At 41.9% G+C, this 19,374-nt stretch overlaps 1 protein-coding gene across 4 annotated transcripts in view; it reads right to left on the bottom strand.

Moving 5' to 3' along the window:
- Positions 1-19,374, bottom strand: part of APBB2 (amyloid beta precursor protein binding family B member 2) — a 76,859-nt gene that overhangs the window by 25,171 nt on the left and 32,314 nt on the right. For 2 of the 4 annotated variants that reach the window (XM_088524768.1, XM_088524769.1), the window contains exons 4-8: positions 17,773-17,835; positions 17,279-17,364; positions 17,107-17,167; positions 8,208-8,354; positions 5,231-5,358 (exon numbers count right to left, since the gene is read on the bottom strand). In XM_088524768.1, the coding sequence (XP_088380894.1) occupies positions 5,231-5,358; positions 8,208-8,354; positions 17,107-17,167; positions 17,279-17,364; positions 17,773-17,835 (485 nt within the window). The remainder of the gene's footprint in view (positions 1-5,230; positions 5,359-8,207; positions 8,355-17,106; positions 17,168-17,278; positions 17,365-17,772; positions 17,836-19,374) is intronic. The other 2 variants (XM_088524770.1, XM_088524771.1) reach the window with 1 other exon arrangement.

Below are 19,374 nucleotides of genomic sequence, written 5' to 3'. Positions count from 1 at the left end.
GGTAAGGTCAGGGCTCACACACACGCCTTGGAAGCTGCATACAGATAACCACCTAAGCTGTCTATTCACGAGAGAGGAAAATGCTATTAAAATACATTAAAATGGATACTCAAGTGCAGTTGGGCTAGGGAAAGGAAGAAAGAAAAGATTACTCTAAAAAAAGAGGTCAGCTAAGAATATGGGTCAGAAAAGCCAGTAAAATCCTTTTCCTCCAGTACAATCCCTCACCTATGCCCTGTTTACATGATTCCTCACAGTGTGTTCGTCCTTACTCCAAGGTTATAGGGACTTAGGGGAATAGACAATATTGATTAATGGTGTCTCAGGGCTTGAAGACTTCAGCTATAATTACACAGTCTTTGAAGGGTGTTATCTTTTCTGAAGAGCAGGTGCATAAAGCGACTCAGTTTTAATTTATTTTATTTTCAGCTCTTCTTGACCATGCCAAGTTAATGCAGAGAGCAAGTTTATTATTCATTATCTCGCACAGCTTGGTAAGTGCACTCGGAGGAAGCCTCAGCCCGGGTCTCAGCCACCCCCTCCTGGGCAGGCGAAGCCGGAGGCCACGGAGCCCACACTGAGCGGGGCGGCCCTGCGGCCACCCCTACCACTGAAGCCGGGATATTTTTTAAAAAAAGGGAAGGAGAAATTAAAGTTACAACAGGATACCCACCCTGAAAGGATACAGCCACACTAAAACAGTGTTTGCAGTTGTTGTATAACAAGCTATATCATTGCCATTCAAGCCAAACTTTCAAATATGAATGTCTAGGGAAAGGTTTCCAAATCTATATTTAGTCTTTTTCAAAGACACTGAACGTACACAGATCCCACTGAAGCTAATGGAGAGTGTAGATGCTAGACGCCCCCAAAACAAGGCCATTTTTATTTGGCTGCCTAACCAGTAAGACAGGATACCCTTTTCAGTCCCTCATATTGTGAAAATCTGAGCCACCATTTCACCCCATTTCCCCCTCCTCTTTCCACACGTTTCTCTTCTCACTGTCATCACCCGAACGGTTCTCTCAAATCTTGTCTCAACAGCTCCTGAGCTCTATTTTGGCAGCTTCTGTTCTGTTATTCCTATTTTCTGCTCTTCCAGCCTCACAGGATTATTTCCATTTGACCGGAGGTATCTGTGCACTTTGCTGTCTCCCTTGCTCTTTTCCTGGTAGATTCAGCCTCTCCTTCGGTGCTGCGTGCTGTTCTACTCTATTTAATCTAGTCCCTCGCTCACTGTTCAGCAGCTCGTTTCTCATTCCTGGCCTCATTTCATTCCTAGATATTCAGGAAAACCAGCAGCAGTGAAGCCGGAAGATGGTGCTGCTGAAGGAACCCCTCAGCTTCGAGGGGACTGGGATCTCTCAGGCAGCTAAGGCCCCACAGAGCTTTTTAAAGTTGAGCTGGGCTTTGGATTCCTGGAAGAATAAGGAAGATAAAGGAGGATCCAGGAAAATAGGCTGTGAGAGAAACTCTTTTACAAAATGGATGGGCCATTAGCTCTCCTCACCTGCTTGTTAGCAAGCTGCTGAGAAGCAAAGGGCATCACCAGAGGCTGAGATGGGGAGACAGAGCCGACCCCGGCCAAGAATGGTTAATGAACAGCAGTGCGGCTCACAAGTGGGGAGAACAGCCCCTTCTACGGCTCTAATAGGCTAATATTATCCAAGATGCTTTTAAAAACCTGTCGTGGGCTACCTTTGAAGAATCAAACACAGCACTGACTGTTATTCACCCATATGCGTGAGATTCCACAAATCCTCCACGCAGCAAAGACCTCATCTGTCTTAAAATCAAATATTTAAACAATATCTGGGAATTTTCTTATTTGAAAACAGTATTAGATAAATTGTCAGGGCTCTGTTTCCAGCACAGCAGCATAGGAAGACTGTACTTACAGCACAAGATAATTTTTTTCACTCTTAAAATTCATCCTTCCAAAATTCCAATTCCAAAAGGACAGACATATACAATACATCTGTTTTCCCTTTAGGCGCATATATACTTATCAAACATGGTAGCTCAGAGTCTCAATAAAGTGATTTTGTACACATACACACATGCCTATCCACCAACTTCCCTTAGAGGAAACCTATTTCAGTTCACTGTTGCACAAAGGCAGGCTGCTTTTAATTAAGGTTGAACACACTTTATCAAATGATTAATTGAAAGCACGGGAAACCACCTTTCAAACCCCAAATCATCACACCGCTTAAATCAACAAAATGATCAAGCCTTTGCTTATCACAGAACTGTATTTAAAAAAAATAACTCCAGAGGTCAAGATAATAGTGTAATGCATGGAGAGAATTATGAGAGTCTCCCGGAAGACACTGCTGCCTGAGGTGAGTTAGCAGACGCATCCTCAGATTAAACTTTCATCAGCAGATCTCTGTATTTCATCAATCTTTCATTACTGCATAGCTTAGAAAATCATCTGGTCAGGTGTCATTAGAAAACCTTCTTATCTTCCAAAGCAAAATCTACCCAAATACATTACTACATGCAAAATGCAGTTAAAAAGGAGAGCTGGAAGATTATTATGCAGAAATATAAAGTCAATATAGAGAAAATATAAATTTCCACAATACAGTTTACCCACTTCCTTTAAGAATAAATAGAGTAAGTTTTACTATACAGATTCTTGGAACGTAAGATACAACATATTGACCAGATTCATGTGCAACAACTTCCAGGAGAGCTTCACCTTTAAAGCTGGGATTTTGTAGACTTCCTGGAGAATCTATCCACAAAAGAACCGACGCATTCCACGCACTTTTTCTGATGGCAAAATCAAACCAGGGAAAGGGCTACTGCAATCAGCGGGTGGCTGTAGTGTTTCCTACTTGATGACTAAGTAGCGAATTTTACCCAAGCGCTTGCTAAAGTATATAACAACAAGCAAATGCGGCACAATTGCCAGCTCAACCGCATGGTTTCCCTCACCTCAAATCACAAGAAAAATGCTCCAGGCCACTGAGCGTCTGCTGAGAGGATGAACTGTGTTTTGGCCTCCCAGAAGGGTTCTGGTTCTCTTTTCACCAAATGCCTTTTTTGTTGTGTGTTGGCGCTTGTTCAGCGGATGTTGCATCCTTCATGCTATCCTCAAAACCATATTTAAAACACTGAAACTCCCCAAATTCACTACGAATTTCACTACGCAGTCATAAATTTGTTGTTTCTGCTTGGATTTTGGATCTTCTACCTGCAATCTTATTTGTTTAAATGGGTGGATAAAGGGTTTTTCACTCCAATGCTGAAAGCCATGCTGGATACAACATTTCTGCAGAAGCATCTGTGAGAGTTCTTATAAAGAGCTAAGAACAGGAAGGCTCTGAAATCAAACTACTTGGGAGGGAAAAACTGGATCCCATTAAACACATCAAGAATGCTACTGTGTCAGCAAATGGGATATTATGGCTGTTTTTTATTGTGTGGTTATATATTAAAGCATCAGTAAACTATTTCTTACTGTTATCTACATCAACCAATCAAGACAAGTAATTTCTTTTGGAAACAAGAAGTGCTGTATTTCAACACAGAAGGGCCAGATTCCTCTACTGATGTTAGAAACACAGCAGATTAGTTTATTTGCTCTAACACTGGTTCTCTGTATTGCCCATGTCATAAATAAAACCACTGTTCGGGAGAAAGTAAGGTAACTTTCTTCCTCTTACAACCAAGACGGAGAAACATTTTCTATTTTATTTTATACTTGAACATGAACTTCAGTCATATACTCCAGACCTGAGAAGTTTTCATAACAGAGACATTAGTTCCTGCAGAAATCTCAAAGAACAGGCATTTATCATTGGGCCCCAAACAGAGCACAAAACCAGGCCGAACTGGGCTCAGAGATGCTCCTTCCTGTTGCTGGTGAGAGCTTGGCCATGGCTGGATGGCCTCGCTGCGTGGCCTAGGGCAGCGCAGGCAGAACGACCTCCACAAGCACGAGGTCTCCCACCGGCTCCTACCGAGGGGCCTCATGCTCATCTAGATGAATTTGCTTTTGCAAAACCTGTAAACGCTTCAGAAAAGTAACGAAAAAGTAAAGCTGCCTTCCTGAAGTCTGTAATTCCTGAATTCTGTTCAGTTGCGTTATGCTGAGATGTCCCAAAAGATGCTCGACTTCCTGACCAAGGAAAGCTATTACAAACCTGACTTGAAGGGAATGTGCAGCACAGTCATTTTCTCAAGCAAACAAAGCACTTCAATGTTTTATTCATAAGAAGCTAAAACCTCTTTGACTCCCATCATTTCTACCTGCCCTTTTAAATCTCTCAAAAGTAAGAACTAATGGAGAAAAAAAAAAAAAAAAAAAAGGCCATTCACACAAAAAGTTTGGAAAGATTAAATTGGTAACAGAAACACCATTTTTCTTTTTGGAAATGTATCCAGAGATAACCAGATTTTTTTTTTTTTTTTTTTGTGGGAATACAGAACTTGCACCAATCTTTTACTCGAAAAAATTTCAAGGCCAAAAATTAAACTTTTAATCAGAAGTCAGAGAAAAGAGAACTTATTATAATGCATCAGGATGGGTATTGCCTAAAGATCTTGGAATTGCTCAGTGAGAAAGGGAATCCTTTCAACATGTCAAAAAGTTTAATGGGACAAGAAAGCAGTTTGTTATCCATCTCTAAATAAAGCAATTTAGGTTCCTTTCAATCAGACTTCAGTGAGGATGCAGAGAAACCTCTGGAACGCTCCAAGGAACTTTCTTGTGTTAAGATCTTTATGAAATACTAATGCAGGAAAATATGCAACTTTTCTCTCCACCAAATGAAATATCTCAAAGACTGTGGAAACAAATGCATCCATTCAGGGAAAAGTAACTACCACATTTAAATTTGACCAGCAGAAGGACATGCCTTCACATGGCCAGGAGATGAAATACACTACGGGTCATATTTGAAAATATGTTTTTTATATAAAATTTCTTTATATATTGGAAAAAAAATAGTGCTGCATGTGCTGTTTGATGGACCTGTCCGAGTTCATGTGAAAAGTCTGCTCTATGCGGATATAGCAAGACAGGATGAAAGTGAGATTAAAAAAGGCAAGAAGAAGAAGAAAAATAATTTAGGCATCGGAAAGAACAAGCATAGCCACGGGGACACAATCACTCAACCAGAAGAGCAGCAACTGGCCCCGGGCATGGCCATGGCCTGTATCAGCAGACACGAACAGCAGCAGGGCAAAAGGAAGGAGCAGGAGGGCGAGGACTCACCGGCCGTTGTCGCGTCCCACTCCCCAGACCCTGATGCTCACGATGGGCTGCGAGTGCAGGACGGTGCGGTCCATGGGGTCGATGAGGTTGAGCATGTCGTTCTCCAGGATGAGGTACATGTCTTTGCCCTGCAAGGCCAGACAAAGAGCAGGTCAGGCTGACTCCTGGTAGGGTGTTACACCGACGCTGCGAAGCCTGGCGTCCGCTTTGAACGTACCCAGAGCTCCCGCTTGCTCCCAGAGCGTTTGAAAACAAGTTCATTCACTTCTCTTGAGAAAAAGACTCAAAGTAGTAGTTTACTATGACTGTACTTTTAAATGTCCCCAATCACAAAAGCCTTTACCATCTTTTAAATGCATTTCTTTGACTCATTTAATAAAAGGATCCAGTTTTTCAACAATTTATTTGTTTATCCCTTCTGCAGTAAATTCTTACAAAGATAAGAGAAGTCAAAAACTGTTTTCATATTACAGGTTTCTATCAAATCCAATACTTTGAAGGCAGACTTCTTTCCTTAGCCCAGTATATGCTTTATTTCCACTAGCTTTAGCCAAGCGGGCATGGGAACTGACAGAAATTTGTATGTGTCAAAGGATTTGGAGGGTACTCTTTGAAGAAACTGCATTAAAGGGGAAAACCCAGCGCTAAGACATCAGTGAGAATTTTGACAGTTATTGCAGAACCCTGGATTTCTCCCTAATTCTTCTGGCATGAAAGAACTAGGAGAAAGCTTCCCTCCCCTCCTTAGAGAGAGCAAGTGCAGAGACATTTTCTCCCTGTGAGGCTAATTCCCGGGCGCGGATCCTGCGGCCGTGGCCTTGGCAGGGAGCCTGCGCCCCCGCCGCGCTCCCGGGACGCCCCTCCGTGCGGAGCGGCACCTTCCCAGCCACGCGTGGCATCCCTGGGAATGACTCACTGCCAGCAGGTACGGCAAGAGGCCGCTGATGAGAACCGCAACGTGCGAGGGTATCTGCTAAATACAGACTGGTTTGTTTCCCTGGTGTTGGGCCAGAATCTATAAGTGAGCAGGAGGAGCAGAAAGGCTCTCACTTCATACTGACAAACGGTTCAGAAATGACCTTCCTCTTCACCTGAGCAGCACAGAAACCCTCTTCCTGCCTGATTAGAGTGGCTCAAGCTTTAACAATGTCTAATTTTGTGTCTCTAAGACATGAATTTATCCCCCCGAGAAGGGCCAGCGTTTAGGGCTAAGCAGCAAGGGTTTACCCAGCTGCTCATGACATACAGAACATGGAAAATGGGAAACAAAGCACAGAGCCAGGATAGGACCCGGCAGGCCGGGATGGAGAAGGAGACCAAACAGAAAACAGAATCACAAGAAAGAAGGAAGGCGAGAAATTTGCTTGGATGTCAGAAGCACTAAATAGTCTGTGTAAAGAATGTCAGCAAGTGTCACAAAGATTGCTTTTGGAGCCCACTTTCTACTTATACATTTACTCCAGAGGAAATCATTACAAGAAGGTAAATTGCTGTTCATCACGCAAAATACACTGCTAGGGTAATAAATTTGAATCCAAATTAGCTGGGGAAGGTTAGGGAATGAGCAGATAAGGAACATAAGTCACTGGAAATTATCCTTGCAACTCCCAAGGGATAGTTTGGCTGTAGGCAGAAGCAATGCATTTTGTTAAGTTTTGTTGCCTTATTTTAAAGAAGGTATTTTAGAGATGAAAACACTGCATAGGGCAGCCAGGAACGATGTGGCCACAGTGGGATCTGAAGCACAGGCCTCAGTGCCTCAGCAGGCTGAAGAGCAGCAAGGACCTGATGCTGCAGGACGAGCTGCATAGGGGCAGGTCCGAGTCCCAGTCTCACTTTCATTGCATTAGAGGTAAAATAAATCTCTAGGCAATCTTAAAACCCTGGTCGGGAGTCGTCTCTTCTGGTGCATGACAAATGTTTTGCTGGATGTGCTTATCTAATGTGTCAGTGACTTTTCACCAGTTTGGCTTGAAACACAGGAAGGGTTTCAAAGAGCACGATGGCATTGACAGAGAAATACATTTCTTTCTGTTTGGCAGCATTGCTTCTCTTAGATCACACACATTCACTAGCAAGGGTAACAATGCTTATTCCTATGTCGCTTTTGCATTCAGATCACTGTAAATCACAGTAAACCCACATAGTGCAACTCTCCTGGCAATAGGTCAGGAGAGAGGAACAGCATGAGACTTGGCTAAAGTCCAAGTAAGCTGTTCCAAGAGCAAATAAATAACAAAGCCTGTTTTCCTATGGGTTTCTCTCTCATGTGCTCTGTCTTCCACCACCACCGCCCCAGCTGCTCCTTCCTTCTTTCCCTTACTAGTCCCTCCACATTCTTTCCGTTGTTCCACAGGTGCCTCAGAAAGCATTCCAAAGCCTTACTGTAAAACTTCCAGTCAGGAGAAAAAATTCCACTAATTTCAGTGGGTTTGCTTGTGCATTTAAACACAGTTATTATACAAATGCGCTAATCAGAATTAGCCTTTTTTTCCAGCTTATTCAGCATTCCTCCCTTTGATTTCTTGCCTATAGTTCAGAAAATATTTTTTTATTGACAAATAGTAACCTCTAGGGTCCATTGGTAGCTTTGTTATTATACTGTAGATTTTACTGTGCATTACAGAGATGTACAGAGCAAAGACGTAAACACTAAATTGAGGCCTTTGTGGCACTTGCTGTCATAAGTCATTTGGAACCAAAACATCAAACCTGCCCTTGAACATTTTGTATTTTCTGCCAGCTGAGATAGGGAAGTCCCAACATGGAACTTGAAAATACTTTTTTTTTTTTTTTTCTTCCTGTAAAACACAGCACAGAAGACCTGGGTACTCTATGGTCTAACTTTGGACTAATACACTTTTAACCCATCATTTTAGACTGATAAAAAACAAGCATGGCTACATTTGCCTGCATAGTCTTTTCCCCCAAGATATTTCATGTCCTCAGAGAAATGAGAGGTTCTTTATGTTCTTACCTCTCCCCAGATGCCAACGGTGTCTCTGATGTCATTTTTACAGTACGAGAGTTGCCTGATGCAGTTGTTGACAGCAACGCTGCTTTTTCCGGGAGCCAGATCCTCCTCGGCCATTTCTACCCAGCCCAGAGAGCGCACGGCAAAGCACTGAAAAGAAACCAGAAAACATCTGAATGTGGATACAACACTGCACAGTGACACAGCTGCAACCACCTGGGAAAATCTTTTCACTGAATGGAAATGAGCCAATGGCCAGCTAAGCTTAAAAATCCCAGATTGGAATAGAATCAAGGCTTTGCAGACGAGCATAGGTCAATAAATTAAAACATCATTTGAGAATGGTAAGGTGAAAATATTGGAAATAAAGAAAAATAAATTAGTTGCCAGAAAAGGTGTCTGTGGAGGTAAATAGTACAGTAATGGCACAGGCTTTTAACCAGAAAGTTTACTTTGTTGCAGAAATCAGTTTTACAGTAAGTTTAACTAAGGTAGCCAACAATGACAAATTCAAAGCACTAACGAAAAGAGAACCTGTCAACAAGAGGAAAGCAAGCTTTTGCTAGAAGAAATTACAAATGACCTTTACAATAAAGCAAACTATACTTTTTTTTTTAACAGAAGGATGTTTAGCCAACCAGAGCACTGAGCTGGCAGAACAATCCAAGGCGACATTAGCTGGTGCATATGGAGCTTTTCACAAACAAACCAAAATGGGAGGAATTGACTGGAAATATCTACACTGCATTTACTAGGGAAAATGATAAAAAAGTTAGTCTGGAGGAAAAAAAAAAACACAAAAATGAAATCTAAAACCTGCTACTCTCACTCTTTTCTTGGGGTGAAATACAGACCTCAAATGAAGTCAATGAAGTTTGTGCAAGTGTAAAAGGTTTGGGTATGGTGCCCCAGGCGTTTTGCTTTCTTTGGTACTATTCCAGCTTTTTTTCTGAAGCGTTAGGCTGTGCTGGCCAAGCCCTCCAGGCTGCCCCAATGAATCCAACGCTCCGTTGTGCCCCCGGAGCAACTTGGACGCTGTGAGGGAGGAGGCCAGCGAAGCCGCGGATGGAGCGGAGGCGCCAGTGCCCGTGCGCCGTGTGGGAACCCCACGTGCAAAAACAGCCCCCCAAGCACTGCGGCATTTTAAATAGGAATAATTCGTATGTGGACTTTGGAAAACAAAGGGAGGGATGAAATTACCAGTGGGCAAAAGACTAGCAGGTTTTGCCCTTCTTCCATGTAAAGCTTCTTCCCTCCTTTGTCTCCTTCTGGCTTGTACAAAGCCCTCAGCCAGCATCCTTCCCACGCGGAAAGCCCGGTCACACCGCACAGGGCATCCCGTATCTTTTGCACAAAGCAGGACACGTACTGTGCAAAATGCACAAAATTCCCCTGTGATCCGACAGGCCCCATCCAGAGCCTCCCACGCCCAGGGCTTTTCTTGCCTCTCAGACAAGGCCACCAACGTGCACAAATGTCCCCTCCCAGCCCCACGCTGCCTCGCAAGCCTGAAGAAGGGACGGGGCAGGAGGGGAAGGAGGAAACATCAGAGGAGTCCCCATTTGGAGCATCTGTCACCCCAAGGCTGCACCTGAAGAGACTAAAATACGTGGGTTTTAACATCTATTAAGGTCATCTAATCCCACATGGGAGAATTGTTTTTGGCACATGTGATGCTCATGAATCTTGTTGAGAGCGCTGGGATGCCTACTGGGGTATTAAATATTTATCTGTGCAAGCTTTTTAAATACAGATTTTACTCTGCCAGGAGAAAGATTTTTTTTCATGAGGATTTCAATACTAAAGCGAATAACAGCTCTAGCAAAGCAAGAGCTAAGTAGGTATAATAAGCATATTGCTTCCTTCTCTTTCTTTATATCACAACATCATCTGCAATTTGTCAGCTGCTTCCCAAACACAGCAGTAAATCAGGGCCTTGCATTTTTTTTAGCATTAACTTACAAAATAAATGCTGCTGATACCTCTGCCTTGTCATGTGCCTGTACTTTATCTTAAAATCAAGACTCTGAAAAGGATGAAGCATTTGAATATAGATGAGTTGGCCAGTTAGCCTGTGTCTGAAACCAACCTAAGGAAACGCAGCAGGCTGAAGACCAGACGTAGCAACTCCACATGGTGTTTGGGTCACCCTGCTGCTTGGATGGGAAGGAGCAAAGATGCTATCAGGAACCCTGTGCATGAGGAACAGCTTAACAAAACCCCTACACAGGACACACAGGCTACACAGGACATTGTGCAAAGAAAACACCCAATAAATTCCAAGACCAGAGAAAGAAGAGCACCTCAGCACCCTCTGCATTACGAACAGATAAGCAATCAGAAATGAAAACACAGGTACCACTGCTCAGTTTTACAGTTCCAGGGAACCGATGTTTGCACAGCTGCAAATCCAATTAATTACAACGAATTAATGATCTGTAGCAAAATGAAGCAGCATCATAAATGCTGTAATGCAGACTCTATAGTATGCTCTGTCCCAGGGCAGCTCTGACCTAAAGGATTGCCTACAGCGGCCCCGCTGCCGCTCACAGCGCTGCTCTTTGGCCCCGGACGCTTTTCCTCCAAAACCTGTTGCAGAAGGACCCCAGGAATGAGCTTGTGCTGGACCTGGAGGCCTGCACTGCACTGCTAAGTACGCACCTCGAGAAAAGGGGGAGAAAAGAAGAGAGAAAACAGGACAAGGGCCTCGGTTATACCAGAATGATGTCAAGAGTGGGACTGGAAACGGCACCATAAGGGCACAGGCAGTAGAAACCCCATTACAAGCAAAAATTGGATTAGGGCATCTGCTCTAGAACAACAAACTAATGAACTTTTAAAAAACACAGATTGATTATTTCTCAGATCACACAGCTGTTGGGCAGCAACTATGAATATTTACATTACTACAGAATGTTTTCTTTTTTAAATCTATACCACTAATAGCTTCTCTACTTCTGAACCTACAGAATTTGGATTTGAGCAGTTTCCCTTTGTTTCCCTTTATCTTTTCCTTTTAATGGTTATATCTCCCTGCAGTTTGATGTAAGTCATTACAGTATTTAATAAGGCATTTTATCACAGAGGACTGAGCAGACTTGTGCCTGAGACAAAGCATGTAGGTCACACAATTAACTGTTTCTTATGCAGCCAACACAACTCTGAAAATTAGCCTTAGGAGGATAACAATAAAACAAATGATCATGCTCTTTTAAGCCTTGGAAGATAGAATATCCTAAAATATAGCCAGCATAGGAGAAGAAAGAAATATATTCTAATGTATCTGTCTGATAAATGAAGGAAACTTGCACTGATTTCAAATTAAAATGTTGCAGATGTTCAAAGTTAAACCGAATAACAAAAGACTACAGAGGCTCTATACAACTAATGAACAAGTGAATTCTTTCATTTAATTCACATTAACGGACTCTGGTGCATCCATTTTCTCAGAGAAATACTATGACAGTTATCCTACTAAAATGCTTCATCACCAAAACCCCAAAAGCACAATTAAAACACACTAACAACATTTTTAGATTTATTTCTAGTTTTCTGTTGCAGTTTGTTATGTGAACTGCTGAAAATGTGCCTATCACACAAAAATGGGCACAGTTGTCACAACAGAATTCAGAAATCGACTAAGAATCACTATTTTAAAGAAGATTGTAAGCAAAGCCTTTGTGGTACAGAATATAAGAGCTTTACAGGTACTATAAAAATAGCCTTTGTGATCAATTCCATTTCTGCAGCAGTTCAATATTGACCTTTCTGTTTTGACAGACCCTTGCTCCTTCTCCGAGGCACTGGAGGCTCGTTTCTCCAGCCTCCACCGTGTAGGATGACAAAAGGGGCTCTCCTGTTTTGAGTTAATTCTTCTCTGCCTCTGTGGTCCCTCCTTGCTCTCAGCCAGAGGGCTCAAATCAGCTCCATCAAGTGAGAAAATGTTATAAGACCACTGTGCTAGCTCAAGACTTTTTGATCCCCGGTTTCTTTTTTGTTACTGTATTTGTGACACACGTGAAAAAAAATGTCAGCTGAGCAAAGCAGAGTAGTTACTATCACTGTATTAAGAGCTATTCCCTAAAAACAGTTTTAAAGAAGACATAGAATCATTATGGTTGGAAAAGACCTTCAAGATCATTGAGTCCAACCATAAGACATTTCATTTTATTTCCTCGCTTTCTCATTAAGAAATAGGCTTTCATTTCAGATGCCACGTGCTACCTTAACTTCACATCCTGAACACAGCATTTATGGACCCCACTTTTAGGTAAGATGACCTCTAGAGGTCCGCTCCAACCTTAACCATTCTGTGATTCTGTAATAATGCTCTCTTGGAGGTTTCATTTTAATACAGTGAAATTAGAAAATATGCTTCCTTAGTGAAGAAAAGGCAGCCAAAGAGTTCAGCATAATCTAGTGGTTATTAGGATAATGCTCAAATTAGGGCCTATCTTGGAGGGAAAAAGAATTAAAAAAATAAAAAATAAAGGAACTGTTGTCTCTGCTGTGCTTTTACAGTAGGATAACTCAAGGACTCTACAACCCAAGTATGCCTTGTCAGTAAATATAAGCCCTGCAGGAGTTTACAGGGCATGAAAGCATATGTGCATTCATTTCTTAAAAAATTAATGCTTTGCATTTGGCATATTTAGCCTAAATGTTACAGAGTTATTTTTCTGCTGAGGGCAGTTGTGCAGGTTGACAGCTATATGTAGCTCTAATGCAGTCAGCAGCACTGGTGGTGAACAAAATTTCAAACATAGAATGCACGACATTCAACTTCAAAATAATATCAAAAACCTTCAGGTGAACCTTGGACCTTACTGAATCAATGCAAAAAAAATAATGTCTTTGATACAACTGTGGATTTCATGTGTCTTTGGAAAAAACATTGTCAAGAGTAATTTGTTTTTTGTAGAAATTATGTTTACGTTGGGATCCAAAGTCAATGAAGTTAAATCACTTTTGATCGATTTCCGTTCTTGGAAAGAGACTGAAAGGAGCAGGGAACAAAGTGCAGAAATCTTGAGCTGTGAGCCTGGGTGCCACGTGCTGCCGCGCTGTCCCCCCGCCGCACCAGGGAGCTGCAGCTCCAAGCCCACGGGATAACGTGCACCCAGGCAGGGCTAACACGGCCTGTGCTGTTACACTTCCTAAGAGCTGAGCACTACCCCCTATTCCCTTTGTCTCTGCTGAAACATGGGAAGTTTTGATGAGGAAGACCTCTGTTCCTTCAGAATGAAACTCAGGGCTAGAACGAACCGTAAAACAGGCGCACATGATGGTTAGGGCCATCTAAATATTGCGCCGTCATTCAATACAATGTTCAGTTTTAATTGATTTTTAAATGAACTTCCTTCATAAACTGCAGCGGTCAGCAAGTCTGCAATGTACAAATAGCTCATCAAGGACGTGTTGTGCCATTTTCAGCGTGTGCATATATATATATATATATGAACATATATGCACATAAAAGATGTGTTCCCACTATGGTCGGTACAATTCTATGGAAAAGAAGGGCCAGCTTCGTGACCCCACAGCTGCGAACGGGCTGTTACCCTGAGCCACCCTAAACCTGCAAGCAAGTATAAATAATGGAAGAGACACCCACAAATATCCTCCCTCAGCTCATTTTCCCGGGGTTGGAGGTCATTAACATGCACCTGCCCATCACCAGAACTAGCATCACCCATGTGTCCACGGCATTCACAAGTCTACCCCTGCTCCAAGGCAAAAGTGTGACCCACACGATTCCTATTTGCATCATTTTGTTCTGCTGCAATAATTGGTATTGATGTTCTTGTTATCCCAGTAGCAATCCCTGGCCTAAAGATCTGAAATTCTGCCGCAAACTCACCATTGGTACTGACAATTTAGAAGCTAAGAAGATAGTTTGGTCTGATCTGAAGGGAAAAAAAAAAAAAAAAGTGTTCTTGTATTTCATCTTCTCTTTTCCAAATCCTGTAGAAGTCCAGCAGCCTGATACAAAGCATCTGTACAGTGTATCTCAATGAATAAAACACTGATAATTCACAAAAAATCAAGATGTAATTATTTTATTGCAGTCCTGGAAACTTATGGGTAAGTTTTAAAGCTGTTTCTATTTTCCTGCAAAGGAAGAATGGCTTTGTGATACACCTTGCCAAGGCAGGCTACCAGGAAAATCTCTTTTCTCTAAATCTGTTGTATTGGTCAGTCACTCATGTTCAGACACTGCATGGCAGGCACTCACCTAAGATCCCAAAATATATATGGGATTTCTAGCATTGAAAGACAAAATATTTCTCAGGATATAATGCTGGAACTCAGATAACCTTTAAGGCCCCAAGAAATGGTCGAAGAAATACTATGCATCCATTATAAACCTATACAAAAATATTGTTTTGTGTATCACTAAAATAGCCACTTTCTTAGATTTATCTTCATATAGAGACAAGGTAGAAGCTGATTTCCTGTAGATGAAAATCCATATTATGATGTCCATCACATAACAGCATTATCACCTCTTGCAGCATTTTCTGGCCATCAGTTAGGAAGGTGCAGGTTGCTCTATAAATCAAGCAGGGAGGCTACAAACCACCCCCTGGGCTCCAACCTCATTTCCAGCTGTGCATGTTTCACACGCACAGTTAGTACCTCTGACATGAGCAATGAGTATCCCTTGGAGACACTCCTACCAAAATAAATCACTGAAATCAAGAAACTCCATGTAACCATCCCCTGTCCTTAAATGGAAGCTATTTCTACCCCCCCACCACCACCTTTCTTGTACAGGTGACCAAGGAGTCAAGGATTTGAAACTCAAAATCGTATCTTGAGCTCATGGTATACAGAGAAACACTTAGTGACATTTTTAAATACCTCGTTGCTTTTCTGCATAAATCTCTTATAACAAGAATCCTGTGAATCCCATGTCAAACTTTTCCCTCTAGCACTGACATTTTTTGCAGTGCTACGGTCCTTGCAGACACAGAAAGCCTCCAGAAGGTCATTGCTTTAGCTTTCCACAGGGTGGCAGAGTTTCCTTTCTTGAAAGACACCATTACTCAGTGCCACGCAAGAAAGCAAAATTGTTATTTTTAAAAGGTACTTGCTATTGTAGCAATAGGCTTAAAATTTGAGCTCTCTAACAAGATTTTTTTTCTCCAATAGAGAGTTTAATGAGTTTTAAAAAGCTCAATTTTTCCAGGCTCAAATGAAAAAATCTGCTTGCTGCCACAGAAAAATCAAGCTTCAAAGTTGAGATAAACCATGTGTTAGAGGAAAGGCCTAAGGGGCTAAAAAAATTCTAGTTTGTCAAAGTCTCATAAATGTCAAAGCCTGTCCAAGTTCTCCCAGGCTCACAATATTCTGGGTAAACAGCTACTGAGGAATTAGCCTAACCCAGGTACACGTTTCCACTCGCTCCAACCCGTGATTTTAAAACATCCCTATAATTTTTCGTCTTACTTCTCATAGTCACTTCTCCCCTGAGCATTTCAGTTTTCAGCTCCACTGAATCGCTTGAGCGCAATCAAGATGTTTTTGCCCAAACATGAGAAACCAAAGCTGCTGTTTCAGACAAAAGCAGATTTGCCCTTGGCCTGGAAGCATTTCAGTGATACAGGATGGGTATCGGCTCACTGAATATCACAGTCCAGACAACCAGATAAACAGGGAAGGGACGCAAAGACAGGAGTGTTGTCAGTACCCCACGGTCCTCCTTGCAGAGCGGGCTTCTAATTTACACAGCGCAAATTGCCCGACATACCAAATACTGTCTCCTGATAACGCCTGCCTCGCCTTCAGGCTTGTCTGGAAAAGCACAGCCTTCTGGCTAGGACTGGTCCCTAATGCTCAGTCATTCCTCCCACTCCATTTGCTATTCCCGGAATTTACTGCTTGTCATGATAATGAGCACAGCTGAAACTGCTGCTTTCAGTTATTTACATCTGATTTAAACATCACAAGCAAAATAATCAAATTGACAAAGGAAGTTTAAGTTCCCGGATCAGTCTGCTTTTTTCAACTAGAATACATCACAAATGCTATTACAACTATTAAGTCTGCTATCTACTGTTTTTCTGCACATAAATAGCTTATGCTCCTGTCAATCTTTGCAGGTGTACAGCAGAGCCAGATCACTTATTTAAATTACTTGGGTTTCCAATTACAGAGATTCACAGACCTCCTTAAAAATGCATGTATGAACATGGCAAAACCATCAAGAAGAAAACTGAATGACTGATCTGGAAATACATATACAAGCATTCAAAACCTTTTGTTTCTCCTTTCTCCTCAAATGCCTTTCATTACAAGAGCCAAGACCCTGATTTTAAATATGCTCACAAAGGTCTCATTTTTCATCATAAATGTCTCTCTCAAACTAGGCTATATTCTCTGTTTTAAAACACAAAGTTTCTTGTTCTGAAAAACAAGCTCCTTGTTACTAGTTGCAGGTGTAAGCTGTCACATGAACGAGGACGGGTATGCAAGAAAGGGAGGAACTCCAAAATTAAAGAGCAAATTCTATCACGGAATCTCCCCAGAAGCCATCAAGCCATGACAAACAACAAAGTCCTCTATTCAAAGTAGGAAACTTTTTAGCTGTGCACGGAGTCGGTTTTTACAGTCTGACAGCACAACCTACACAGGGAATGTTCAGTTTCTTAGCTTGTGCCATTTTAAAATAAATCACTCTGAAAATAAATCACAATCTGACCAAACTGAGTGAACGTTTAAATCTGCAAATGCCTTTGATGGTGTTAGTCTTGCACAGTTAAAGCCAGTCTACATGGTGTCAGATACTACCATCATCTTGAGGAGTAAATGTAATTTCAAAACCTGAGATATTCTGCACCCTGCAAGTTATGTTTACAATTTCTTAAAATCATCATTATTCCATCGCAGATCTTCTTACCTTGGCTTCTGGATCACTGTTGATGCTACAGGAATCATCATCATCAGACTGTGGAGCATTTCTGTTATGGGCAAAAAGACACCCGTCTTAAAATCATATAAAAATTATGGCACGTCACAGCAAAGCACAACATGGAACTGGTCATGCCATGGGGCTTCTGTAGACATTGTACCTGAGCTTCAGAGAGGCATAGCGTAGGGTTGCTCCTTCAAATTCTTTCAGACTTGGGTCTGGGTTCACAGTCGCTGCATGCAGATCCTAGAGATAAAGGTAGTCCTATTAATATAACATTAAGCACACTGCCATGTTACTTCATATTTCAAAGGGAAATAAAATCCTCCCTGCAAAGAAGCGGATAGTATTTCTGGCTGAAGTTGAAAAGAGGCATGCATATATTCTCAAGCTGTATTTCATTCAGTGCAGGCATCTTATTAGTTACATCACGACAGTTGCCCTGCTAGCTTAGGCTGAATCCATTCCAAGTGGAAAGATCAGAAAAAGGCAGCATGTTTGTGAGCTAGACATCCCTAGCAACACCCCCATTTACTTTGGCCTATGTTATGGATGATGTGCATGGAAAAATAAAAGGGGAAGAAAACAGCCACTGCCATGCAAAAAAACAAAGGTAATAGTATTAAAGGGTCTAAAATCTGACAATATACTTGCCTTCCAAATGTCACTATTAATCTTTCCCCCATTCAGTACAGCAAAATCACTCCATGGCTGTTTCTAGACATATAATTATTCACACAGGAAGAAGCACATTGATAAAAAAAGAAAAAAAAAGAAAAAGAAAAAGAAAAAAAACACAAGACACTGTTGTTAGCATTGATATTTACAGGATGGGTTAGGGAACAGATCACCTCAAACTTAAACTAATTACTCCACTATAGCATGGCACTTGGAGGAGAGGGGAGAGAGAACACATGCCTCTACAGTTACTTACCAAAACAAATGATTGAAACAAGGAAAGTTAATAGAAATTAGGAACAGACAATGGGATTACTCTTTAACTACGATCTCAAAAGCAAGCAAAATGAATCTGAATATGAATGTTGGCCACAGCTGCTACAGCCTCCAATAAACAGAAATCAAGGGGAAAATGGGACTTCCATTTTGGTTCAGAGAGACTAACACTGCTGGAACCAGAAGTACTGAAGTACAGGGGTACATATAAGGCTATATGCAGGGTAAGGATTAAATCATTTCTAGAAAAAAAGCGCTAAAAGAGGGGAGTAGAGAGAAAGAGGATTAGGAAGGAGTGCAGAGAGACTTCCTGATGAAAAAATAGTTTGGTAAGGCATGATAGCCTTCTTAAGAACAAAACTAAGAAGAACAAATGCCTGCCAATCAAAACCCCCCTTTCCATCTCTCCACTGAAAAGCTCCTGAGGAAGCAGCCAGCAGGCACGGGGCTCTAGAGCAGCCTGAGGGCCATCGCTTCCCACAAAGCCTGCGGGAGCAGCCACGGCTGGAGCTCTCTCCTTCCCATGCGAGGACAGAAATCCCACCACCAGAGCCAGGTGGGACAGGAGATCTGGTTGCGTAGAGACCTCCCAGAGCCACCTCTTTCTAGCTCCTTTAAGCATTAATTACTTCAGTAAGTAACGAGTTCCTTCTAGCTGAGCTCCTCCAGGTGGCCCAGCTCACCGGAAGCCAACTCGCTACCTCATGACATGGCTCAATGCATCCACCTGCACAGCTGCTCCCTCGGTCCAACGCATTCTCAGGACATCCCTGCTAAAGGATTTATTTGGGAAAGCAACTCTACGAGCAGCTCTTCCCACACATAGTTGAACCAATCAATAGTTGTTATTTTTTCTTACTAAGCTCTGCATTTTTCATTATTGGCCTCTAGTAGCTAAGCTACCTATGGAAGAAACACACTAGAGCTGATCCAGGCCTGTGATGAGTTAGATTTTAGAAACAGATAACAAGCATTGCACATTGTGCTGTAATCCCCCAAATCCTCTTGCTCAAAATTGAACTTTTTTTTCTTTTTTTTTTCTCCCCCTCAGCACAGGAAATGGAAAAAAGGCAGCAAAGTCTCCTTGAAAGGTTGGAAGAGAACTTCCAAGGACCTACAAAGGAAGTCATCCAGCAACACATGGCAGAAAAGAGTCACTGAAATCTAGGTCAAATTTAATCAGCTGTACAAAACCAAACCAGACTTCCATGCTTTTGAGGGGGAGGAAGAGGAGGAATGCTCCCAGTTCCTTATGGTTAGCATCTATTAGCATTTTTTTAAAACTGTTGGAATTTTCACCTA

The sequence above is a fragment of the Tinamus guttatus genome, unplaced genomic scaffold (genome assembly GCF_059628265.1).
Source record: "Tinamus guttatus ecotype Peru unplaced genomic scaffold, ASM5962826v1 Tinamus_guttatus_pri_ptg000213l, whole genome shotgun sequence".
Classification (NCBI taxonomy): domain Eukaryota; kingdom Metazoa; phylum Chordata; class Aves; order Tinamiformes; family Tinamidae; genus Tinamus; species Tinamus guttatus.
The sequence above is the reverse complement of the archived record's forward strand: the minus strand, read 5'-3'. Positions and strand labels throughout refer to the sequence as shown.